This window comes from Plecotus auritus (assembly GCF_963455305.1).
Source record: "Plecotus auritus genome assembly, chromosome: 2".
Classification (NCBI taxonomy): domain Eukaryota; kingdom Metazoa; phylum Chordata; class Mammalia; order Chiroptera; family Vespertilionidae; genus Plecotus; species Plecotus auritus.
The window spans coordinates 223,569,181-223,597,006 of NC_137771.1; the positions used below are offsets into that span (position 1 = coordinate 223,569,181).

A 27,826-nucleotide genomic window follows, 5' to 3' on the forward strand; every position below is an offset into this window, starting at 1 on the left:
TACCATTTGTCATTAAAACTATAAAAGATTATTTCTTATGAGAAAATGAAGATGAGATCATCAGTCTCTCTCTCTCTCTTTCTTTTATTCCTCTAATTCCTGTTGAGCTACCCCTAATTAACTGGGCAGAAGTGGGAAGCTACAGTGAGGGTTTGTGGGTATGGATTTCCTCTTTGCTTATAGCTTTGGGTGGAGACATCCAGTTTTGAATTATAGACTTGTAGGGAGCTGACATTGTTTAACCTGAATATCTAGGTTGTATCATCACTCTTCTTATGAAAGTTAGGAAATAAATAAGTGATTTATTAAAATTTGCTAATGCTGTGCTGACCTATTTTGAAAATGAACTCTAGTTCTGATTGGAATCCAGTTTTATCAATAAAACCGGTGTTTTTTGTAGTGTTAATAACCTCTACTTCCCAATCATTAAATAGTCGTACTTGGAAGTTGCTTCCTTATCGGTATGTGCCACTTGCTTCCATGATTTGTCTTCCTGCAGATGGAACTCCCAAAATTATTTCTGCCTTTAGCGAGAAAGTGGTGAGTCCAGCAGAACCCGTCTCCCTCATGTGCAACGTGAAGGGTACGCCGCTGCCCACGATCACATGGACCCTAGACGATGACCCAATTCTCAAGGGGAGTAGTCACCGCATCAGCCAGATGATCACGTCGGAGGGGAACGTGGTCAGCTACCTGAACATCTCCAGCTCTCAGGTCCGAGATGGGGGAGTCTACCGCTGCACTGCCAACAACTCGGCCGGCGTCGTCCTGTACCAGGCGCGAATAAACGTAAGAGGTGCTTGTCAAATCAGCTCCTCAAAAAACACATATAAGTCATGGTAGTGGAGAAGAAGGTCTCTGCATGCGCCAAGCTGGGTCCTGGAATGCTGAAACGGAGTAGCTGGCCCTTCCCATCTCCTACTCTTTCCTTCCTGCTCAGGAATGGCCCTGGCCCAGATAATGTTGGAAATAGCATTTCGGTTTCTTCAGTCACCTGTTCTCCTGCTTTACTCTTCCACGTGTCCACTTGATCTGTCCTTTCCTGTTTTATGCTCTGCATGCTCTCCTTCCTCCTCTTCTGCTATTCTACGACACTCATGGTAAACCTTCATGGACATGGTATTAACTTACATTCATGGTACAACGTGGCATAGCCTCCATCTTCATAATCTGTAGAGAGGAGTTAAGCCATTGAGTCACAGAAGGAGCAAACTTTTCAGTGCAGACTAGTTTTTATTGTTTAAATTGCCTTCTGTCATATAATTCAAAACACTTTAATAAAGGTAGTTGATAGTTAAAGCATTTAACACTCATTCAGTTCATTTGAAAGTAATGAAATTAAAAGGAAATGAAACCATCTTAGAGGAAATGACAACTGCAGAAAAATTAATTGAAAAAGATGTCCTTTCATGAAAATAACCTACGTTTTAACTCAAGGAAAAGTGTACCCGTATCCGCACGTAAGATGTACCCTTCAATTATTTTCAAGAGTTTCTTTGTGTCTCTCCAGGGCCTGCAAGTATTCGACCAATGAAAAACATCACAGCAATAGCGGGTCGGGACACATACATTCACTGTCGTGTGATTGGCTATCCGTATTACTCCATCAAGTGGTATAAGAACTCTAATCTGCTTCCTTTTAACCATCGCCAAGTGGCATTTGAGAACAATGGGACTCTGAAACTCTCGGATGTGCAGAAGGACGTTGATGAGGGAGAGTACACGTGCAACGTGCTGGTGCAACCACAACTCTCCACCAGCCAGAGTGTCCACGTGACAGTCAAAGGTAAGGTTGGTCCCCTCTCTGTCCCCACTCAGCTCACCATCACGTAGCACAGCCATTTCAACAATTAGGAGTGGGTTCTAATAATCTGCATATTTGGAATAAGACAGTTATATTCCTCAGTTATAAAGACTGAGGGACAATAAATTGCATTAGGTGTCATGTGTGGTATTTTAAATTTTTAAAAATTTTTATTTATTGATGAGAGAGAGAGAGAGAGAGAGAGAGAGAGAGAGAGAGAGAGAGAGAGTTTTGTTGTTCCACTTACCTATGTATTCATTGATTGTTCTTGTATGTGCTCTGATGGGAGATCAAACCCGCATCAGGACAATGCTCTGACCAACTGAGCTACTCAGCCAGGTCTCTTTTACTTTGTTTTGTTTTGTTTCATTTTATTTTCTTTACTATCACTTCTTCAGAAGATCTGGGGTTCATATAGCTTTCCTTTTATGTGAACCTTCTGGCTTGGTGTTCCAGACATGTGTTCTTAATATTACCCTAGAGAAAAACAAAACACAGCATTGCCCTGGTTATCTAGTTGTCTGACAGATAATTTTAAAACATTTTCCTTTTCCTAAAAACTCCTAAAAGCGAGTTATTTTAGACTCCAGCTGCAGCAAAATTCGGGTGTGTTTTTTTTTTGCTTGAAAGTTTGAATTTTATTATTTGCTACAAACACAATTATAATCATCATAAGAGCAACAAACTCATTTTTTTCTTTTTTACAGAAAAATGACTGCCAATTATACAAGCCTGAATAACTATAATTTTTAGGTAGCTATTCTTTAAAGAACAGATGGAATTCCATCAAATAAAAAGTGGCTAGTTGAGCTTGTAACTCAAACAAGTGCACAAGTACTTGGTTTCCCACTCAGGAGGCAGCAGACATGCTTTATGCATTATTTTCATTTTGTTAACACAGAACAGAGAACATTATAAATGACATGAATTCAAGGGTCAAGATTTATTAAAATTATTTGTTTTGTTTGTTTCATCAAGTGTCCTTAAATAAAACTAGTTTAAAAATACAGCTGGGAGTGTGTGGTAGTAAACAATACATGACTACTCACATATTTTGGTGTCACTGCTGTGATTTGTGCTAAGGCCCAAGCAGTCTTACCCCCATTACTTTTGCACATCTGTGCAAATGTCAACACGGTGAGAAAGGCAAATAATGTGTCTTAGTATTATTCTGAAAATGGTTGTCTTCTTGGAAACCCCCCAAAGGGATCTCAGTGATCCCCAGGGGTGCAAACTACATTTGTATTTTTGAAAATATATATATTCAAGTGCTAAATATTTAGTTTATTTATAATATTTAGCCATTCTGAATGACCTATCAAACAAACTTTTTTAGGCATTAACCTTTATCTGCTTTTAAGATTAGTTCTTCCAGAAAAATTGCCAGAAGTATGGCCATTGAATAGACATAAATATTTTAATTTTAGTATTTTAGAGGACATAAACTCAAACAAAGGCCATTTGAATAATTAACTTATATTCTTCAAATTTTCCAGGCAAACATAAATTGATGCATTAATCTTGATCCTTTTGATTTTAAGTGACAAAAACCAACTCAGACTAGCTTATGCCCCAAAGGAGAATTTATTGGCTCTTATGACCAATACATCTATGATTTTAGAAAACAGTTTAATCAAATGGTGTGGTTTTTTTCAGGAGTTTTTTTCTTTTAGGCATATAATATGCAGTATATCCATTTTCAGCTCCTTTGCAAGGACTGCAAAATAAAGAATTATATCATTTAGTACAGTCTTTCCTTATAGTTATCTGGTGAGAAATGGCTGGTGAGGGGGAGAGTTTTGGGACTTGAGATTTGCAGTATTTAACAAGGTGGTCAGGGAAGACTTCTTTGAGAAGGTGAGATTTAAGAAAGGATGTAAAAGCGTTCAAGATAGCCAAACAGATATCTAGGGAAAGAACATTCTAGACAGAGGGAACAGATAGAACAAAACAGTCAGAAATGTGCCTGGAAAGCTTGAGGAATATAGGGAGGCTAGTGAGGCTGGACCAGAGTGAACGGGGGGCAGGTTGGGGGTGTGTGTGGGGGGGATTAACAGGAGATGAGGTTAGAATGAGCAGGGTCATTTCATGTGCAACTAGTACCTCAGGCTTGGGCTATAAGGACTTGAGCTTTTCCTCTCAGTGAGATGGGGAGATTTATCAGATGATTTTAAACAGAAGTCATGTGGCCTGACCTAGGTCCTTACACTAACAGGAAAGAAGGGACAAGCAGGCTGGCCTGTTAGAAAGTTAATCCAGGTGAACAGTGAGGAGGCTTGGACCTGGGAGAGAGAAGTAGAGATGGCAAGTAGAAGGCAGATGATGGATGTATTTTTAAGATCTATTCAATCAGATTTCCTAATGGATTGGATGTGGGCATGAGAGAAAAAATGGTGTAAGGATAACCCCAAAATTTTGGCCTGAGCAGTAGAAAGAACAGCACTGCCATCAACAGAGATGCAGTGAAGAAGTTTAAAGGAAGAAAGTAGAAGTCCAGCTGTCGATGTGTCGAAGTTGAAATATACTTTAGACAAACAAGCGATCCATTAAGCAGGAACCTGAATATATGAGGAAGTGAAATTTAGGAGTCTGGGCTGTAGATTTGGAGACATCAGGAATAGATAGACCATGTGTAAAGTTACAGATTACAGGTTGTGAGGCCACAGGTTGAGGTGTGATCACCAAGGGACTTTGTAAACTTCACTCCAGATTTTAACTTCATATAAACACACTTACATCTTTCTTAGTTAGATTCACATTAAAACCGATTCACCAGATATTTGAAGATGACATCTGACAAAAATTCAAGCCCGGGCAACTTGAAATTTAAATCTGTCTCTTTAAATTCTGTAAATGAGACAAATCAATGTATTGACCATGGCCTTCCCGATTGCAAAGTACGGGAAGCTGAATCAGACTAGCTTCACAGTGTGTTGGGGAGATATGGACGGAGCTTCAAGGGCATATTCAGCCAATCTTTGGGAAGGGCTGAGATAGTGTAGGCCTCAGGGGAGACCTGGTCCAGACCCTGAATTACCATTGGAACCTTCTCTGCGTCTTTGGTGTTTCCCTCAGCACCTGGGCTAAGTTCATTCAGAGCAGCTTCTCCATATGTGGCAGGTAAATCGGTCCTGGCTGTCTCTGGACCCACATGCCCCGACCAGTCCACATAAGCAAATTTTAGGGCAGGACGCTGGTTGGCTCTCTGTGGACCACCAGCCCTTCCTGGACCAATCACGGTGGCAGAGCTGCGAGGTTCCTGGATAAGCTGCCTGCGTCCACCACACCTTTACACCAGGGACGAGCTTGAGTTACAAGAGAAGGGGGAAAATGAAAACAACAGATGTTAAAAGAGTGAATTAAAATATGAACAGGCCTGATAATGATGTCAAGAATGTGTGTGCTGCCAAAACCAGTTTGGCTCAGTGGATAGAGCGTCAGCCTGCGGACTGAAAGGTCCCGGGTTTGATTCCGGTCAAGGGCATGTAACTTGGTTGCGGGCACATCCCCAGTAGGAGGTGTGCAAGAGGCAGCTGATCGATGTTTCTCTCTCATCGATGTTTCTGACTATCTATCCTTCTTCCTTCCTCTCTGTAAAAAATCAATAAAATATATTTAAAAAAAAAAAAAAAGAATGTGTGTGTTCACGTATTAAAATGTGCTCAGTAAAGAAAGGCCCTGAGCAGGTCAGTACCTCAGAAAATATATTGTATCCAATGGTGACACATTCTCCCTCGAAGAAACCAACCCCAGAGATAAGAGCCATATTAGGCAATAGAAGCCCAGCAAAGACTACTGATAGGCAGGGTTGGGAGGGGGCCGGATGGCAGGAGGATGTCAGGTGTGGCAAACAGATCAGACAGACAAAGAGAGCAGAATGCCCTCCAGATGCCAGACGGTAATGAAACCAAAGATCTCCATAAGCTTACAACCACCGAGTCAACAAAGCAAGAGCCACCCCTGCCATCTCTAAGAATAGCCTCCAGGTGACACATTGCATCACTCCATGGCTCCATCTTACGAGAATGTCACACACTAACAAAAATTTGATTAGAAAACCTTTAACAGTAGGTTTGCCAAGAAGTGGAAATACAGGACTTGCTAAAAAAAAAAAAAAAAAATATATATATATATATATATATATATATATATATATATATATATGTGTGTGTGTGTGTGTGTGTGTGTGTTCATTAGATGTAAATTAGTTTTTTGTGAACATTTGGGCAGAGGAGAGAGAGCATATACAGTCAAACCTCGGTTCTCGAATATCTCCCATCTCGAACAATTCACCTCTCAACCCGACAACCCTTTCATGCCAATACCTGTATGATCAGTCGCGTGTCTCTTGGGCAACAGACAAAGGAGAAAATGTGTGAGTGTGGGTCAGTTTACCTCTAAACCTCCCGGAAAAGTGTGCTGTGAATATTTTCATGGATTTTTGCTGCTTACTATTATTAAATTTTCATTTTTTACTGCACATTTTATTTTCTTTTATTACGTTTTCATTTATATTTCATATCCTTTTGGTTATAGATTAAACAGTATATTAGACATGTACTGCACATAAGAAAGCTTAAAACAGGTAAACATTTGGGGGTCTGGAACGGATTAATTCCATTTACATTTCTCCTAATGGGAAATAATGATTCGGTTTTCGAACAGCCTTCCAGAACAAATTAAGTTTGAGAATCGAGGTCCCACGGTAATTCTTTTTGTTAATCATTGCTGACATGTTTTCTTCTATTTAAGGAGCATTTTTAAAAATATATATTTTTTATTGAATTTAGGGAAAGGAAGGCAAAGGAATAGAGAGAAACATCGATGAGAGAGAAATATTGATTGATTGGTTGCCTCTTGCATGTCCCCTACTGGGAATTGAGCTCACAACCTGGGAATCGAACTGTGACCTCCTGGTTCATGGGCTGATGCACAACCACTGAGCCACACCAGCTGGGCAAGAAGCATTTTCTAAACTAAATATAATTGTCAGGTAGCAATACTGCAAGATATCCTACCTTACTTTTCCTTAATTTCATCTTTTCTGTGTAGACTAATGAAACTGTACGTATTGAAAGAGGAAATTGTAGGCTAGGTATATAGGGTTTAGCCTGTTTAAGCCATATAGGACGTCCCAGATAAAACATAAAAAATAATAAATTCTGCATTCTTATAGGTCAGCTTATTAGGGCATTCTTTTATTTTTCTTTTGTCATATTCACCAAAAATATTGTGAGTAATTTGATTTATACTTGCATTTCTTGCTTAGGATAACCTCTCATTTTCAATATATATGTAGTAACAATCACACACTATTAAAAATTTTAGCCTTTACTCAGATGTCATTAAGAAGGCCATAACCAAATTGACTTCTGCACACTGAAATTTCAAATGAAACATATAAATTAAATCACATACCAGTGGTCACAATTTTTAAAAAGTTAATCAAAGCTTTTTGTATATTTTATTGTTGATAGTATTACAAAATCAAAGCTTTTAAAAATTAATAATCATTACTGTTTTCAATTATGATAAGGGGAAAGAGAAGGAACCAACTGAATTATAGGAAATGACTGAGTTTTTTTTACTTTTCCTGTGGATCAGGCTTGAAAAACAGTCTTTTTTTTATTTTTATTGATTTTAGAGAGACAGAGGGAGAGAGAGGCATCGATTTGTTGTTCCAATGCATTCACTGATTGATTTTTAAAATATATATATTTATTGATTTCAGAGAGGAAAGGAGAGGAGAGAGAGATAGAAATAGCAATGATGAGGGAGAATCATTGATTGGCTGCCTCCTGCATGTCCCCTACTGGGAATAGAGCCCACAACCTGAGCATGTGCCCTTGACTGGAATCAAACCTGGGACCTTTCAGTCCGCAGGCCAATGCTCTGTCCACTGAGCAACACCAGCTGGTGCCAGTCTTTCTTTTTTTTATTCATATAAATACAGTTCTGTTACCTTCCTGTTAGACTACATAGTGATTTTTGGAAGAGCAAATATGATGCCTCCTTGGTTGACATCCTTTGGAAGTGGGTCCATTTGTTTGCATCAATAATGCTGCAAATGTGAGTCCAAACAATTTTTATATTGTCTCCAGGGTTTGTCTTTAACCCTGAATAGAGGGGTGTGTGTGTGTGTGTGTGTGTGTGTGTGTGTGTGTGTGTGTGTCATTTGGAAACAATAGTATATTCCAATCATGTCTTTTTTGGTCATAGTCATGGCCCTTTGTTGTTGTTGTTGTTTTTTTTTCCATTTCATGACTTAGAAATTTGAAAAACCTTAAAGATTGATATAATGTGTTAATTATTGATAATGCCTGAAACTTTAGTTCAGAAATAATTGACTAACCAGAAGCGTAGTTTTGCTGTGTTCAAACATGTAGAGAGAAATGAAAATTAAAATCCCTTCTTTCACTTCAACTTAACAAGCAGTGTTGTATTTAACACATTTCAAAGCGTTTTCTTCCTCATTTTAGGTGCCACATTGAACTGGAACAGTGACTAATTGAGTGTTCTAATTGCTAGGGACCAACACTGCCAGGAAAGTTAATTGGCTGCTAGACAAAAATGTCACCTTCTATTTATATTTATATTAAACTTTATCATTTACAAAACACTTTCATATGTGTGACCTTAATTAATACTCATGGTGACTCTGGAATGTAGATAAAACATAATTAGAGAAACAGAATAAGAATGAGCAGGAGACCTACTCCGAGTGGCTCCGTAACATATTTAAGACTCAAATGCACATCTTGGGATTTCAGTGCAACTCCGCTGGGTGGTTTAGAAAAGCAACTCATATTGCATTGGGAAGCCAGGGTGGGAGTGCGGAGAAACTGAGGCAAAGAACTTTGAAAGAATGCTTTTTAAAGATAAAGAAAGAGGAAAAGAGGATTAATTTAAGTAAGGGCGCAAGAGAGGGAGATAGATAGATAGATAGATAGATAGATAGATAGATAGATAGATGATAGAGAGATTAGTTAAATTAGAGAGCTAAAAAGGAAGGAGTGGATTTGGTAAGCAAGGTTTAGTGAAAACCCAAGATGAGTCAGAAATTCTGATCTGGATTACAGAGAGGCTAAGAGAGGGAACCTGGAAGACCAGTGGCTCGGGAAAGTGGAAGGATGTGGTTGTGTATAAAGTATCCAGGGACCACCATTGTGGGCTCAGACCATGAGAACTTTGAACTAGGGATTTGAGGGCTGAAATTGGAGTACAGCTCGCATTTCAATGCACAACACAGAGCTAGAAGCCTGTGCAGGTCCTGGGCTTATCCCGTTGGCATGTGGGCACCTTTGAGGGGTGTGGAATTGAGACTGAACTTTCTGAGACCAGCCATGGGATTTGAATTAGCAGATACAATCTTTGGGAACTTTCTGAAGCAAGGAAGATGTTAATAAAAGAAAACCCCTTAAAGGATGGGGAAAGGGGGCTTGATGGACAGCGTGGAGAAAAAGAGGCGAACGGGAAATGGGTTGGGAAGGTTAAAACATCCATGGCTGTGACTCAGAAGATTTGGGCTTGAGGCAGACCCTTTGAGCATTCGGGACCAAGAGCTGTCAACCTGGGAGTTATGTGGTGCCCATGGGTTAAGTTGCTACTAGAAAAAAGGAGGCAAAATGTGGAATTGAGAAAGGGTGCAGCGCAATACAAACAGAGCCTTAGTGAGTCTCAGCACCCATGTGATTGATTTGATTTTTTCCCAGCGAATTACCAAAAAGGAAAAAAAAATGTAAAGAAGAAGAAAGATAGGATGATACTACTTGAGCAGCTTCTATGTACCCCCTGGGCTCTCTACTGACATTCTATAAAGCCCTCCCCCCACATGCTCATGAATTGTGTTTCATTATCACCAGTTTACACATGAAGAGAAAGAATCATAGTTAAAGAAACTGGATCAAAAAGCAACTGCTAATTACTGACCAACACCCAACCCGTGTTTCTTTTTATTTGTTCTCCCTCCAATGAGAAAGAATATATGATTAATTTTTGAGGGTCCAAACACAGAAAGGTATTAGCCTTACTTAACATTCTTATTAAAGGTGCATAAAGAATAGGAGTTATATATTATTAAGAGCATTTAATTGATTAAAGAACAAGAAGAGTCTAAATTAACATTTGGCAGCATTCAGTGGCTCTGCACTGTCATAGAGAAAGGAACTCCCATCATTATAGAGAATGAGATAAGCAAATCTGGAGGTAAGTGACATGTAGCAGATAAGTACATACTTCATGTAGGAAAGTTATGTCAGAACCTGTTGCAGGTCACATTCGGAATTTCTGCTCCTGTAATACTACAAGCTCTCACTGTCAGCAAGACTCAGAGAATTTGCCACAGAAGGTGATGTAATGAACCAGATAGTGTAAGCAATGTGTCTCAAAGAGGCGTATCCAAAATCATATAAGAGTCTTTAAAATTACAAGTTTTCATTTTTGCCTCTATTTTTTATTTCTTATGTGAAATACGAGATTTGAGACTTTCAAAACTTTTTAAAGCGTTTATACTGCAGACTTGTGATTCATGGCTGAAGCCAGGGAGACAACGTTTGTAGTGGGGAGAGAAGTGATATGATTGAAAATTAGGTCTCTAGGTTCAACCTGTATTTTTTAATGTGCTTCCTGATCTAATGTTGGGAGCAAAGCAACGAGTTACAAACCTGATTTTGAGATTTTTCTGGGAAAATGACTTCTCTAACTAAATTCTTCCTTTCCTCATGAAAATGTTTAACTATTTTGGTGGGTTTTTGATGTAAATATGTTTTAAAATAGTTTGGCTGTATCTTTTTCCATTTAACGTATTAAATATAACGTATGATTCAGAGTCTTAATTAAGCACTATGGTTTTGTTTGGATTGCACAAAAGCTGACTATTAAAGGCCCCAGCACAAAACCTTCCCCAGCTGCCGGGCATGTCACAATTCTTAGTCTCTTGCTCCCTTTGGCTTGCCAGCCAGCTTCTGACTGAGCCCCCATCAGTATCCTGAATTCTCAGCCTCTGGTTTAGACGAAGAGATGAGATAATAAGAAGGAGTGTTGCAACAGTTGAAAATATGATGCCCAATGTCATGCAAAAGATTTACAGGAAGAGAGCATGTAGAATATTTACACAGCTCATTAGCATATTTTCTCTATTACTTTCTTCCCCTTTCTTTCAGTCCCACCTTTTATCCAACCCTTTGAGTTTCCGAGATTCTCCATTGGACAGCGGGTCTTCATCCCGTGCGTTGTGGTCTCAGGGGACCTACCTATCACGATCACCTGGCAGAAGGATGGCCGGCCAATCCCAGCGAGCCTTGGGGTGACCATTGACAACATCGACTTCACAAGCTCCTTAAGGATTTCCAACCTCTCCCTCATGCATAATGGGAATTACACCTGCATAGCCCGGAATGAGGCAGCGGCCGTGGAGCACCAGAGCCAGCTAATAGTGAGAGGTGAGTGGGACACATGGGAGGTATGGTGGTTAAGCAGCCAAAATTATGGTGTTTGTTTGAAATATTATGAATATACTAGAGGCCTCATGAATGAATTCATGCACCAGTGGGGTCCCTCAGCTTGGCCTGTGGGAACAGGCCAAAACCGGCTCTCTGACGTCCCCTGAGGGGTCCCGGATTATGAGAGGGCATATGCCAGGCTGAGGGACCCCACGGGTGCATGATCAGGGCCGGGAGGGATGCGGGAGGTTGGCCAGCCAGACAGGGACAGCAGGAGGGTTCCAGGGCCTGTCCTGATTGGAGGACCCCAGCAGCAAGCTAACATACCAGTCAGAGCCTCTGCCCCCTGTGGTCAGTGCACATCATAGCAAGTAGTTGAGCAGCCTTAGCATATCATTAGTATATTACACTTTGATTGGTTGAATGGCTGACCAGTCAACTGAGCACTTAGTATATTAGGCTTTTATTATATAGGATAACTAGAATTCATAGAACGTGCTGTCAATTAAAAAAATACACAAGTACAAAACCAACTATGAACTTCCCTAAACTCCAAGCCAAGGTTTTATCTACCTGAAAAATGATGTTTCAAGATATTACCAGAAAAGGAATATGTCTAGATTTTTTTCTAAATGCAAAGAGATCATTGATGATTTTAACCAGGTCAGTAGCATGGCCTGATTTATCTTTCTAATTACCACACTAGTAGCTGAGCAATGAGTGGACTGGTCCAGAATGCAAGGGTAATAGGTAAGAGACTATTTTTGAGGTTCAGGCAAGATAAAACGTGCCTTGACTGACGGTGGTAATGGCAGTTGAATTTGCAGTATATATTGGAGGCGAAGCAAACAAAGCATGTTTATTAAGTGAATGCTACAAACGAGAGAAAGAGGAATTTATACTGAAGAACGTATTTTACCTCGTAAGGTAAATGGAATTGTCTTCCACGTAGGTAGAGAAGATGCAAGGAATAACAATTGTGACAAGGGAAACAATGATGTGGGAGAAACAGAGGGTCTAGGCCCAAGGCATTCCAATGTTTAAGGTTCCAGAATAAGAGGAGGAATCAGCAAAGGAGACAGGAAGAAAGAACAACTAGTGAAATAGGAGGAAATCCAAGGGACTGTGGGCTCTTGAAAACAAAATAAGAAGTGTATCAAGAAAGGTAGGTCATACAATATATCAAAGCCCACTAGGAGAGAGAAAGAGGAAAAAACAATCCTTGGTCATTGAGTTTAGGAAGATGGATATTATTTGTGGCCATAAAGAGTGTCATGGTTGCAGTAAATACCTGATTAGTAGGGCTTCAGAAAGGGGGATGAATGAATGTGTGGGAATTCAAGAAAAAGCAACTATTTCCATATTTAGAGGTATGTTGCTATGACAGGCAGCAGAATGAGGAGAAGTTAGAGATGAACATGGGACAAAGGAAGCTTACATGCTGATTGGAATGAGTCAATAGAAAAAATATGTGGCAAGACAAAGAGGCAATAATTATAATATCAAAGTCTTTGAATTAATAAACTGGGATTGGATTCTTGGCATTAGTGGAATTTGTTCAAACCAGTATAGTATTAAGCATAGCGTGTGTGTGTGTGTGTGTGTGTGTGTGTGTGTGTACGCTCGTGCACACGTACGTGTGTGAGGTTCAGAAGGTAGAAGCAACAGAAATGATTGGAAATTTCATGGAGGCAAATTTTGGCTCAACTAACTTGAAACATTAATTTAAAAATTTATTGAATGGGGCCACCAGAGAGTAATAGGTAATGTATTTTTTTTTCTCCTACTGAAAACAACTATAAAACTGGACAAAAAAAATTATAAAGCAACCATTTCAGGGAGTGGAAAAGCAGCACAGAGCTGTGATCCTTGAGAGAGGGAAGTATATGAGTTGAACTCCAAATTCACCGCAGATTTCTTCCTGGAGCACTTTCTAAACCCTGACGGGATAACAGTGATCTTGCTGGGTGGAGAAAGGAATTTAGAACTATTAAGGCTCTGGATTTTGCTGGGCAGAGTACTGGAGAATAAGAAATTGTCCAAATATCAATTATTAAAAATTTATATACTGCTTCCTTTGAGTCTTTAGCTGATTACAACACTTCATATGCACATGCTGAGACTCCATGAAATCCAGCAGAGAACAAAAACCAAGAGAATGTGAGATGAATAAAGATTCCAAAGGTTACACCATGCTGGAAAATATTGGAATGCTGACTAACCAGAGTACAGGATGCATGAGGAATTAGTTGAAATCTCAGAGGCCACATACTAAGAGTAGGTTTAATCTAGTCCTGGAATAAGGGCTACTCTAGACAAGTCATAAAAAAGCCAAAAGAGAGCCTTGCCAGGATAAAACTTCTCCACCATTAAATTAACTTTCTGCAGAAATGACATTCAATACTCTTAAAAACAATAAAATCCAGACTCTCAATAGCATAGAATATCCGCAGTGTCTTACACACATTTATTAGTTATGTAAAGAAACAGAAAAATGTGAGCCATAAATAAAAGGAAGGAAATTAAAAGAAATTGACTAATGGACACACAAATGTTGGAATTAGCAGGCAAAGTTTTAAGGCAGCTATCATCTTCAAGAATTCAAATGAAAAGATGTATGCAATGAGTGAAGGATGGAATGCAAGAAGAGAGCTTTTTTTTTAATATGCCAAAAGAGGATCATCAAGAGACTAAGCTGGAGACCAAGGGCCAAAGTCATAAAAAGCCTTAAAAATATTGTAAGGTTCTGGATTGTATCAAGAAACAATGAGATGCGTTGATGATTTTAAACAGGGAAGTCACAGCCATCCAGTTTGGGTCTTAGAAGGATCCTTCAGGTCATTGTGTGGAGAATGTATTCAAGTGAGGAAGCATGTGGCAGGTAGACCATCTTGGAGGTTGTTTCAGAAATAAGTGCCATTATCAGCCTTGTCTTGGGTTGAGTTCTTCTGAAAGCAGAGTGTGAGGTCCAGAATTAACTGCAAATCTGATACTTGATATGTAGTTCCTGCATCCCAGAGTGAGAACATGGAAAATAAGATCAGAAAGGAAGTAAAAATCAATAAAAGATGTTTTAATAAGCTAGTTGATGCTGTGAGAAACTTATGGTCATTTTTTGAGGTGGGGGGGTGGGTGGAAATCCTCCAAAGAATCACAAAGAACAGTGGTTCTCCAAGCATGGATTCTGGACCGGCAGCCTCAGCTTCACGGGGGAGCTTATTAGAAAGACCGAATCTTGGGATCTCACCTCAGATCTACTGACTCAGACTTTCTGGGGATGGGGTTCATCAATTTGTGTTTTAATCAGCTCTTTGGGCAATTCTGATGCCCTCTAATGTTTGAGAAGCACAAGCATAGAACTTGCCCTAGAATTGTCCTACAGGATTGCAGGATGGAGAGGCAGGGCATTTATCCCATCTCCTGTCCTTCAATGATGTATGATTGTCTCCCACATTTCTGGGTTGCATCAGTGAAGGTGAGTAAGCATTTGAGACTTCAAAGAAGGCCCTAAAACAGCAAAGAGAGACTCATGGTCCTGGTGTAGTAGGGCTGGTAAAAATGTGTGGAACTGTCCGGCCCAGGGGTGCTGAAAGCAGATAGCCAGAGGGTTTGTGGCACTGTACCATGCACCCTGTCTACCTGTCATGACTAGGGCATGGCAATGAAAATACAGAATTTGAGGATAAACTATATATTTTCCAAGAATCATCAGTACCTATAATAAGAGATGAAAGAAGGATATGAAAGATAATTCTCAATTTTATGGGCAATTTCCATCTGTAATTACCTTACACTCACAATATGTCAATGGTTATTTCCCATGCAAACCTCTTTGATCAGTTTTTAAGTGACATCCTTTTGGATTAAAAGCAAATTAATGTGAGTGGTCATGGATTAATTACAATTAGACATTCTTCCACAGGAAATACAAGAGATTAGTTACCTGCATATCTGACAAGGGGTTCCTTGCTCTTAGCAGAATTTGAGCCAAATAGATCATAGAATGTAGATGACTGCATATTTGCCTTCTACCTCAGCAGGAAGAATCTGGCATGATGTCTTAAACTTTGTAATTTATTCTTGAGGTTGATGGATTATTTTTATTAGAAAAATTTGCTCTATAAATTCTCTAGCATTTTCCTAGAAATTCACTGTGAGGTAAATCCTCCCTGATCACCTGATTTTAAATATATTTACATTTTATTAAATACACTTGGCTCAGAATATCATCTAAATGAAGTAAAATTGCTTCCAGATAAGCAACATTGAAGAGATCCATTGACTGTGTAACTTATTTAACCTGTGAGTTGGGAACTGTGTTTGTTATGTTAAAGCTGCACATACCTGAATATCCTACATCAGTGGTCGGCAAACCGCGGCTCGCGAGCCACATGCGGCTCTTTGGCCCCTTGAGTGTGGCTCTTCCACAAAATACCACGGCCTGGGCGAGTCTATTTTGAAGAAGTGGCATTAGAAGAAGTTTAAGTTTAAAAAATTTGGCTCTCAAGAGAAATTTCAATCGTTGTACTGTTGATATTCAGCTCTGTTGACTAATGCGTTTGCCGACCACTGTCCTAAATTAACCAGCACCCCTGCAAGACTCAGGCACTGTTCTGAGAACATTTATAATCTTAATTCATTTGGTCCCCACACCAGTCCTATAAGATGGGTGATGTCGTTAGTCCCCATTTACACATAAGAAAAGTAAAGTTAAAAGACATTTGATAACTTGCACAAGATCATCTAACAGGAAGTAGCAGATTTAGAGATTTAACCCTTTGGCTCCGTACTCCCAGCCTTCATTTCATTGTCTCTTCCAGAAACACAGGAGTGGGTTCCATTGACAGCTGCTTCTTGTGTCTTTTTTTTTTAAATGGGAAAAGGACTTGAGCAGACACTTCTCAAAAGAAGACACACACATGTCCAATGAGTACCTGAAAAGATACTCATCAGAAATGCAAACCAAAACCACAATGAGCCATTAGAGTGACTACTGTATTAGTTTGGTAGGGCTCTCGTAACCAAATACAATAGACTGGGTATCTTAAACAGCAGGCATTTATTTTCTCACAATTCTGGAGGCTGGAAGTCCTAAAGTGTTGGCAAGTTTGGTTTCTTCTGAGCCCTCTGTCCTTGATTTGCAGATGGCAGCCTTTTCTCCATGTGGGCACATGCCTGGCTTTTGTCTGTGTGTCCTAATTGTCTCTTCTCATTAGAACACCAGTCATATTGGATTAGGGCTCACGCTAATGGCCTCATTTTTATTTGTTATTTTTCTCCCCTCCTTGGCTATTTTTTGGCCAAAGTGACCTTCACTATGGCTCAGATAATTTCAGTGTGCTTCTAAGCTCCTTGTGAACCTAGGCTCTGATCTTCCTCCCAGTCATTTCATGTGGTGGCTGGAACTCCTATCTACCTACATGTACATATAGGTTCACATTTCTGTTTCAGAATGAAGAATTCTGAGAATTGCAGGCAGACAAAGTTAGCTTTCCAAGAAATTATGAGAAAGAGAGGAAGAGCACCCATATTTGCTAAGTGTGTAATATATACAACATAATCTGTTTCCTCTCACATAATCCTGCCTCCTTGAAAGCCCATCCCATAATTCATCATTGCCCTGCTGGAAAAGATTCCAAGATTCTAACACCTGCAGATGCTACCTTTCCTAGGAGAATCCATATCTTCTCCTTAAGAGAAGACTTGAATACTCTTAAAATCACAATACCTTAACTTAAAGCACCTGCTTTCCTTTGGCAGGTATGTTTTCAATGAAGTGTATGTGTATGTTTTGCAGAAAAATAGAATTTTTCCCACACCCCACAAAACTCAAGCTTCTTAAGTAGCTATACTATATAGCTTTAATCTGCTTCTTAAATATCTATACTCTATAGCTTTAATCTGTTCCTTAAATTGCTATACTATAAAGCCACCATGGTACCTCACGTCAACTAGCCTCCACAGTCCCCCTTTGGCCCAGAAGGGTGCTGACACCAGGAATAACGATCTATGTGTCTTCATCAGACTTTTGAGGGAAGTTCAGTAACATGCTTTGTTCTTTATCCTTTAGGGAATGCCTTTTCATTCTCCCTTCATCTCCTATTTCAGGAAGCATAATTATCAAATGCTTTGAGCAGTTCACACTAAGAGGAATACTTAATCTTGATAATTACTCTTTGATGAGAAAATATGTTTTATCTCTTCTTCAAATTGTGGTTCTGATTCTATTTTCCATGAAATGGATTCCTGAAGATATTCCAAAACAAATCAAAAACAAAATGTCACAATCCCTTGGTTTAGCCCCAACTCCCACACTCAAGAGTCTAGTTTTCCCCAGTGCAAAGTAACTCCATCTGCAAAAGCTCATTGGTATAAATAAGAAAAGTTGCCTGCAGTGAGATAGCTTCCCTAATTTGTCCCAAATTGCAAATTCTGTTTTTTTTTTAATTTCCATATATATAAAACATTCTTTGTGTTTGAATGTTCACTAAATTGTTGGATTTCTTAAAATCATACCTTTAATGAGTTGTGGTCCTGTCTGAATTACTGGTGACATTTCTCTCTTTTCAGTTCCTCCCAAGTTTGTGGTTCAGCCACGAGACCAGGACGGGATTTATGGCAAGGCTGTCATCCTCAATTGCTCAGCCGAGGGTTATCCTGTACCCACAATCGTGTGGAAATTCTCTAAAGGTATGAAGTTACTTGTTTGCATGTTGTCTGTCATACATATGCACATTCCAAAGAATTAGATGAGAAAGTGTAGTCCTTCCAAAGATGTTTCCTGTAAGTAGATATGTCCCCAGCTCCACCAAGTCTGTCTTTCTTTCACACATACCACTACTAGTCAGCCTCCATATTTTATTCAGACCATGACGGTATCTATTCGTGTATAACATGACCTGGAAAAGATCGTGAATGGGGAGGCAGGTTACTCCTGTAATTTATTTCAGCACCTGGGACAGTTCTGCGTTGCCTACAGATACTGCATGACCATGCTGCTTGGAGACCACTGCAACCCCTAAAGGTGGAAGTACAAGTAGAAATTATCAGAATTGCTCATTTTGGAGCTTTATTTCCCCAGTATTTACACATAGGAGATTCAGTGGTTTTAGAAGGTTGAAAATAAGGTTATTTTATTGTTTTATTTAACTGGTCACCTTAGATTACACAAATCACATACAAAAACAAACACAGCCAATGTCTATTTTGAGCTTTCATTTCTAATCATACTTTCTCTTCAAAGGCAACGCAGCAGTTTCTTTCTAAGGTAACACTGTAAACATGGCATGAATAGAAATGTGCAAGGTGTAAACTAATGGGGAAACCATTCTAGACACAGTAAATATGACCTACGTCTATCTTATCGTCCTCCCCATGAAAGGTTCTTTAAGTGTATGAACATGCTGGAAGTTGTTTTTGTGTTCTCATTTAGTAATTTACTTATCAAACAGTAGTTGAGGGTCAAATATATACTAGTTGGATAAACAAACAACTGAATTTAATCTTTTGGTAACAATCTGGGACCTACTGTATATGTTTAATTGTTACGAGTGTATTTATTTATGTTTATTTAATCATGGTTTGTATTCTGGATGTTTCTGTTTAAAATACAGTTTGCCTTTTCTTATTATGAAAATAACAACAATAGGAAATAAACAAATGGCACACTTCCCACAATCCCTTCTAGTGTATTTCCTTCTGGGAAAAAGGAAGAGAGGGAGCCAAGAAGGTGCTAGAAACCATAGACACCACTGAGTTGCAGGGAAAATCAATTGAATTCTTTTAAGAAATCTCTGGGGCTACTCCCTGCAGCATGCCCCATCCATTGTCCATATAAAAGTGGTTTATTCACAAATACAAGCCTATTATTCAGAGTGTCTGCCCACGTGACTTCTTATTTTGAAGCCCCATGTTGCATTACATGGGAAAAAATCAACATCGTACATTGAATTTAGTTTATATAGATGTGCATACGTGATATTATGTACATTTTCTGTGATGCTTTTCTTCTTCAAAATTATTTCTAATGTTTGCCACTGTGGATGTTCCCTGCCTCCCTTAGGTTGTGTCCAGTTTCTCAGAACTATAAACACCACAGCAATGAGCATCTGTGTAGGTTAATGCAATGTGTATACGTGTGATTGCTTTCTCCCATTAAATTCCTAGCAATAAAATGGCATGAGCCCATTCAAGATTTGGGTCTGTACGGGCCCAGGGCCCTTTGGAAAATGTTAGTGTAATTTACACTTCCTCCAGCAGTATGAGGCTGTGGGTGTCCCTGCATTCTTGCCAATTAGATAAGATCTTTTTATTCTGTCTTCACAATGTGATGAGTGAAATAGTTTTCTGTTTTAATTGCATTTTTAGATCACTAATGCTATTGAAAATGTTTTGTTCTGTGTTAACTGGCCACTTCTGTTTTCCCCTTGGGAAATTTCTTATGTATGTACTTGCACACATCTCTGTGTCTTATTTATTTGCAAGAGTATTTTTCACAGGTTAAATAATGCTTTGTCTGTCATAGATATTACATACATTTTATTCCTTCCCATTATTGATGTGCAAATTAAGCTGCAGTAGCCTATTATCTTTAGATTTCGTGTGTCATATAAAATCATCAAAGAAAATAATTATAAATGGCAACCAACTGAATTTTAAAAGAGTTAAGTTCCCTGAAATAACATCATTCAAAGATGACTACATTTTTTCTTAGCCTTTCAGACCTCTCCCCAGGCATAGATAGATAGATAGATAGATAGATAGATAGATAGATATACATATATTTCTGACTTATAATCTTTTTTCTTCAGTTAACAATATGCTATGAGTGTCTTTTCTTGTCAACAAATATGGGTGTTCAATATGATTTTTTAATGTCTGTGTAGAGTTTATATTAATACATCAATAAGTACATCTACCTACTTTTTGCCTTTGTTAAGATTAAATTCAGTGACTTAAACCACAAGGAGTCTGGATGTAGATAGTTCAGGACTAATTTGTTTTCTCCTCTAAGTCACCAGGGATCCAAACTGCTTATATCTCTCTGAGCTGGTGTGACTCAATGGTTGAGTGTCTACTTATGAACCAGGAGGTCACAGTTCAATTCCCAGTCAGGGCACATGCCCAAGTTACGGGCTCGATCCCCAGTAGGGGCCATACAGAAGGCAGCCAATCTATAATTCTTTCTCATTATTGATGTTTCTCTCTCTCCCTCTCCCTTTCTCTCTGAAATCAATTTTAAAAATGGCCACTGAGCTCAGTGGCCATTTCCACATTCCCAGGGAGGAGGAAGAGCGAAGGGAGAGGGCTACCACTCCCACCTGAGTCAACTCCCTTGTCGGATCTTTCCAGAATGTGTCATTAATCAATTCTGCTAACATCTCCCTGGCTAAGTCACCCTGAGCCGTAGGAGGTCTGCAAGCTGTGTTGTAGCTGAGCACACTGACTTCATGACCACAACTTGTGCTAGGCCACCGAGTAAGAGGGGAAGAAGGGCAAGTGGCAATTAGGTGTGTCCAACATTATTGCTGGATATTGTGTGTTTGCTTTTTCTAGTTTTTCACTGTTATAAAAATGTCATAATGACTTCTATCTCCTTGACCTTTGTAGATGTGTTCGTTTTGTCCTAGGGATAAATTTCTACACATGCAATTGCTGACTCAAAGAGTAAGCAGTTTCTATGGCCTTCAGCATGCAGTGACCACTGGCCAGAATTTTAATGTGCACACTCTCCCACAGTTCACCGCATTGCCTGCCTTACAACCAATAAAAACCAAGCATTGTGCTTATTTTTTAATGTCCCCCAATCGAGTATAGAGATATTGCATGTTGTTATTCAAATTATCCAAATAATAAAGATATTTCTTAAGAGAAGTGTAGCCTTGTTTACGGAACGTATTTCCAATGATCAAATACTCAGAGCACAGGTGCGGCTCCTTATATGTGACAAAAAGAACGCAGACAAAACAGACTCTGCCTGTGGCTCTGAGAGATGCAACAATTCACCCTTGGGCTGCAGTGTTCTTGAGTAAATGTAGTGGCTTCAAGGCAGCTGTTGCAGAAATGAGACAATCTTTACTGAGAATAATGTTATTACGTTTTTTGACCTTGGATCTAGATACACAAACTCTAAGACATTCAATTTTGCCTCCTGATTTTTTGTTCTTTTACACGAACAAAAGAGGCCTCTTATCTGAAAAAAAAATTGTTTTAAATCAGGGCTCAACACCCTGGTGGGCCTCACCTGTGCTCCCGGAAATGCACAGCTAAGCACATATATGTCATTAATGGTGGAGAGAATGGGTTTCAGTGACTGTCTTGACCATGGCTATCCCCTCGTTAGCTGCTAAGGACCAGAAAGGGGCTGCTAATGAAAGAGATTGCCGATGCACAGCCCATGGCCTGCCTGGGCTTCCTTTGCTCTCTGGCTGCCCACAGCCAGGGCCACTTCTGACCTCCAGGGAAGCTTTGGTCATGGGAATGTCCAAAGACGAGAGTCAGAGTGTGCCTGGGTTTTGGGGGTGGGAGAGGAGTGGAGAGTAGTTTGCATTTAAAATTGGGTCATCTGCCCTGGCCATTGTGGTGCAGTTGGTTGGGCATCATCCTGTGCACCGAAAGGCTACCGGTTTGATTCCCGGTCAGGTGCCTCTCACTGAAATGGACAAACTCCAGGAGAGCTCATGAGGCTGGGATCAGGGTCAGGAGTCTCGGCCTCTCTCTGCGCAGAGTCACAGCCGTGGTGCGCCTCTCCTTGTCCTTCTGTATGTACACTTCTCAGCATACAGGGCTGGTTGCTCAGTCACCTATTTTGTGGTTAACGTTTTAGCTATTGTGGTGCCTAATTCCATGCAAAATGGAGTTTATATTTTCTATTTCTCTTTCCCCCATTTGCTTTTGTATGGTTTCCAGGAAGAGAAAAAATGCTGGTTTTCTGCTGCCATCCTTAAATCCCTATTGTTTACATATTAATCTTTATTAAATGTTTGGGCTTCATTTTAGAAAAACAAGGAAAGTAGGAATCTAGGAGAAGCAGGAGAAATTATCAGTTAAGACTGTGGGCTAGGTTCAGACACGCACACCACCATCTGGCTGCAGGAAAATCACTTAACTCACATGAACCAGCGCTTTCTCATATGTGAAGCAAATAGAATAAGGGCTTAATGTGATGATTGAGTAAGATGATTCATAGAAAGCATTTATTATTATGGTGCCTGACACACAGCGAAGAGTCAATACGCATTAGCTGTTATCATCATCATCATTACTGTCATTATCATCCGCTCACATGGCTAGCCAGTTGTCCTAAAACCATTTACTGAATAGTCCAACATTTCCCCACGGTCTTGAATTGTTTTATAATCTATGGGGGAAAATGTGTCTACAGAAGTCTGTCTCTTTATCCCTCTGTTACACCGACCTATCTATTCTGGCATCATGACCACATAAATCGGAGGTTCATCTCTTCCTAATATAATTTAGTATGTAATATAATTATACTCTGTTCATTATTTTTCCTTTTCAAAACTGTCATAGATAGCTCACATGGATTTCTGTTAACCTGTTCTGTTGCCTTGTGTGAACAATCTATACAGTATGGAAATGGATTATTCTTCCCATTTCATAGATGAGGGGATTCAGGCTGCAGAGAAAGTAGACTACAGGCCAGTGAAGGCTTAAGAATGGAAGACAAGACGAACCAGTATGTGCTGCTGCCTTCCAAGTGGGCCCCCTTGGTGACACTGAGCTATTCTTTTCCCACTCTTCCTACTCCCTCAGTCCTTGCGAACACTGCTAGGCATATCTTTTCAATAAATAAGGGAGGTCACACAGTGTTAGCATAGCCTGTAATTGGGTATGTGCCTTACATAGTGCTTTAACATTATCTTTTCATGTCATAGAGCATCCACGTTGTCCCCACTTGACCCCAGCTGTCCTCAGAAAATGGACCGCTTTCTATTTAATGACTTCTGGTTTCTAGAGTGTATCTTCTGGCTAATTACCCAAAGTGTTTACTTATGCCAACCAGATTACAGAATGTTGAATATTGTATGAACTCTGTTAAATTTTGCTCTTTATAATAAATGATGAATTTAAAGTCGATGACGGATAATTTTATCAAATCATGAGGAAGTTCATGTCCCTCAAAAAAAAAAAAAAAAAGTACTAAACCTTGGGACTGTCATTCTTCTTATTCATTTTACCAAAAAGCATGATCAGATTTATAAATGGTGTCACCCTGCATGTTAAGTTCACTTTCTGTGAACAAAAAAAAAGGGGGGGGGGGGCGTGTTTTTCAAATGCATTTATACTTTATTTCTGTCTTCATTCGGACCTTTTCCTAAGGAGGCAGTTTCTCTCTCCAGATAGGTATTTATTTAAATAGCATCGAACGACATTAATGTGTGTCTAGGCTGGAACTCAGGAGAGAAATCTACAATACTTGTATCGTCTCTGTAGACTTAGCTGTGTGTAGGAGCAAGGTCCTCAGATACCACATCCCTAGAGCGCTTGTGTTTACATACCTATATATGAAGTCCTTTGGAACACAGGGAATGTATTGAGTGCAATGAGAGGCAGCTATTTCTGTAGTCATTCTACTTGATGTCTGAATAATTTATCAGGTACTTAATACCCATTAAATTTGTCTTTCTATGTAGAAACTATCTGAAAGGCTTCTTACTTTGATCTCAGAGTTTGAAATGCTGTCATTTTAAATAAGTGTATTTCTCTCCAGACAAGAATTTCAGTGTTGGAGGGAAGAAAAAAAAAAAAAAACACATGGTGTATCCCGTGACTGTCAAGTAGGCCAGTGGTCGGCAAACTGTGGCTCGCAAGCCACATGCGGCTCGCCAGCCGCAATTTGCCACTCTGTTGACTAATGAGTTTGCCGACCACTGACCTAGACTCTCGATTCCAATAATTACAGGCTGTTGTTGTTCCTTGTGATTAAGCCCCATAGGCTATATGTTAAATGTCAATCACTTATCTCCATTATTCTGGGTGAACATGGGCTCATTGCCTCCCCACGTGTCTTCGCGTTTGCATCACTGTTCTTCCTTTTTATTTCATTCCAGGGGCTGGGGTTCCCCAGTTCCAACCAATCGCCCTGAACGGCCGGATTCAGGTGCTGGGCAACGGGTCGCTGCTGATCAAGCACGTGGTGGAGGAAGACAGCGGCTACTACCTGTGCAAGGTCAGCAACGACGTGGGCGCGGACGTCAGCAAGTCCATGTACCTCACGGTGAAAAGTAAGGAAGAAGATGCTTTGTTTTACCTACACAGGTCTTTGGGGGCTGACATTTCCAATTGTGTCCATACACATTTGGCTAAAAACAAAACAAAATGTTGGTTTGCTAGAACTGTGTCGATGCTTTGCTGTCCTAGAAACACAATTAAAGGGGAGGGTAAAAACCCAGCCAACCGTCGACAGCATGCTCGTGTCCCCTGGCATCTGGGGCACAGAGCCGCTTGCTCCTCTCCCTTCAGTCCCCATGGCCATGGGTACAGGCGCTGGGCAGCCCAGCAAATGAGTGGGTCTCTGCCTTCAGCACCTGCATTCCTATCCTGTTGGTTTTATGGGGGAAATGCCCAGTTGTGTTCTCAGATGTGTTCATTTCAGATGTCCCTTTTCATGCATTTTCTCATTTACAAGCTCGCTTAGCCATCCATTTCCTTTTCAAGGTCCTTATGAAATCAAGCAACCGGAAACTCATTACCAAGTAACACACAACTACACGACGGAAACGTGCAGCATTGCTCAGGGTCCACAGTGCTGACCCACTTTATAGAAAGGGGCCCCTGTAATCACATTACTTTCATATTTCGGTAACTAAACCGCCAAAGAAAGAATATACAGTGGACCGACGTTTACTCAGTTGTTAGCAGGTGGTTGTGCATTGAGTTTGCCGTGAATGGCTTCTGTCTTTCTCCATGGGTATGATTTTCTACTAGACCAATTGGGATTCCTTGCCAACTGCAAGGCTTTGACCAGCTTTCTCTTCTTTACTTTAGTTGTGCTAGGGATAGGTTGGGAAGGGTATCTGCCATGTCATTTATTTGGGGCCTGCAATTTAAAGGTCAATTTCAGTGGGGGGTGTGTGTGTCTGTGTGTGTGTGTATGCATGTGTGTGTGTGTTATTTAAAAGGTAGCTACACAGAGACTAATATTCTTCCCATTTCATTAATAATTCATTCAATCTGGTAGTCTATTATTTCCAACAGAACAATGAAAATATTAACTTGTCTATTTGCTATACTTTTATGTCCTGGAAAAACATAGTTCTGAAATAGGTTTGCTTCAAAATATGTTTTGTACATACCAATGCACAATTTTGACTTCTACGTTTTACACTCTGGAGGAACTTATTTGCAAGAATCTGAAAACATTGTTATGTCACTTAAATTCAAAGTTGAAATGGTAATTTAAAAATAATAAATTGATGAAATTATTAAGGAAGCCCAAAAGCTGAGGGCCAATGTTGATGGATCTTTTCCTAACAACAGGCATATATTTTGCAACTGCTTTGATATATTTTAAATGTACAAAATATTTTTCTATTATAGATACAAAGTAATATACAGGATGTAAATGCACTCAACCGTGGACTTTGCCCTCATAAATGAAAGAGCTTGTGTTTGAAAGAAGAGAATAGCCTACAGGTTTGAATGCCAGGTGGAGAGTGTAAGAAGAGCTCTCCTGTGATAGTTCTAGAATAGATTTTATTATTTTCTTAAAATATATTTTTATTGATTTTGTAGAGAGGAAGCAGAGGGAGAGAGAGATGGAAATATGGATGAGAGAGAAGCATCGATCAGCTGCCTCCTGCACACCTTCTACTGGAGATCAAGCCTGCAACCTGGGCATGTGCCCTGACCAAGAATTGAACCATGACCTTCTTGTTCATAGGCCTATGCTCAACCACTGAGCCACACCTCCAGGCAACAAAACACATTCTTATCACTCAGAAATTTCCACGGATTTTTGAGGCTCATTTTTGAGGCTCTTTGCCAAGACCCCGGGACAAAGACCAGGTATATCCTCTATTATGTCAGAGTCAGACACTGGCTCCATCCAGGGAATACGTGTGACTTATTTGGTCTCCACAGTCCGCGGAAGGGTGCCAGGAAGGGGAGGGCTTAGGTGACTCTGGGCAGGTAACACATGGCCCAGCCCAACCCTCACTCATTTACCAGTCAAGGCTTTGATGTGTCAGCATAGCCCTTCATCGAGGCAGCCCTTCCTGACCTCCGGCAGCCTGGAGGGACAGAGCATGTCAGGAATCTCTCAAAGGTTCTCATTAGCAGGAGGGCGGGACGGCAGCCGACCCAGGGCAGCACAGGGGCTGTCGGCAGCCCTCGCTGGCACTCAGCACTATCTTAATAGAGCGCTGCCCTTCCACTGATTAGCCACTGAGATGAAAGGAGGCCACAGCCAGGCTGTCTGGGGATTCAGAAACTCTGAGTTGGTTCTTCCCCGGGAAATGTAAATGCCGCATTTTGTATGACCTTAGCAGGCCATCCATCACATATGTCCAACCATGAGTGTGGAATTCTAAAGCCATTAGACATTTTAAAGCAGCACTGACAGACTGGACAGCAGGAGAAGAAAGAGAGCAGGTCCCAGCTGTGGGGAGCATGCTCTGTCCAGGCTGAGGCCAGGCCCTGAGCCTGCACTGCCCTCTTCATTCTCACCAGGACAGAGGAGTTACAGCGATGCTGAATGTTCATGACCAAATGGTCATTAGCAAGGTGATCACGCACATGAACTGTATTTCATGCTGAGGGAGCTGTATTTGTGTTCTCCAGCAAAATAGAACTAATAGGACATGGGTATAGAGATAGAGGTAGAGAAAGGGGTTCAGATGGAGATAAATAGAGAGAGAGGTAGAGGTAGAGGTACAGGTAGAGATGGAGATAAATAGAGATAGAGGTAGAGGTAGGAGTAGAGATGGAGATAAATAGAGATAGAGGTAAAGGTAGAGGTAGAGGTAGAGGTAGAGGCAGAATCAGAGACAGAGATAGAGATAATGTTCAATATTTTCATCGTAAGTGTCTATGCTGTGGACATCATTGTCACAGATATTTTTGCCACACAACTATGGGGGCCATAAGCCCGTTGTACTGTAAAGGAGATAAAATCAGAAAAAATAAAAAAGGGACATAAAAAGGACATAACAAAATTAAAGATTTTTTTTTTTTTTTTTTTTTTTTTTGCAAAATACAAACTATTTGAATACATTTAAAATGCGTGCAGATCAGGGCAATCCTGAGTAAATAACTGGCTTTATTCTGTGGCCTGGACCCATGCACTTGTCTTGGTTTGGTAGGAAATGTGGGCACAGCTCTGTGCTCTCAAAGAGAGCCCTCCACCTCGCTTTCTCCTCCACGGTAGCTTGTTTCAAAATAAGAAACCAACTCTTGGGGTAAATCATCGTCATCTGGAAAAAATGCCAACTATTTCAACTCCACCATCACAACCATGTCGACTCAGTACTGTACAGACCAGTGGTTCTCAACCTTCCTAATGCCACGACCCTTTAATACAGTTCCTCATGTTGTGGTGACCCCCAACCATAAGATTATT

General features: G+C 40.1%; 1 protein-coding gene across 3 annotated transcripts in view; it reads left to right on the top strand.

Annotated features, from left to right (window-relative positions):
* DSCAM (DS cell adhesion molecule) overlaps positions 1-27,826 on the top strand; it is a 469,811-nt gene that overhangs the window by 298,456 nt on the left and 143,529 nt on the right. For all 3 annotated transcript variants that reach the window (XM_080655259.1, XM_080655257.1, XM_080655258.1), the window contains 5 exons: positions 500-796; positions 1,511-1,786; positions 10,966-11,244; positions 17,815-17,934; positions 24,318-24,491. In XM_080655259.1, coding sequence (XP_080511385.1) covers positions 500-796; positions 1,511-1,786; positions 10,966-11,244; positions 17,815-17,934; positions 24,318-24,491 — 1,146 coding nt within the window. The remainder of the gene's footprint in view (positions 1-499; positions 797-1,510; positions 1,787-10,965; positions 11,245-17,814; positions 17,935-24,317; positions 24,492-27,826) is intronic.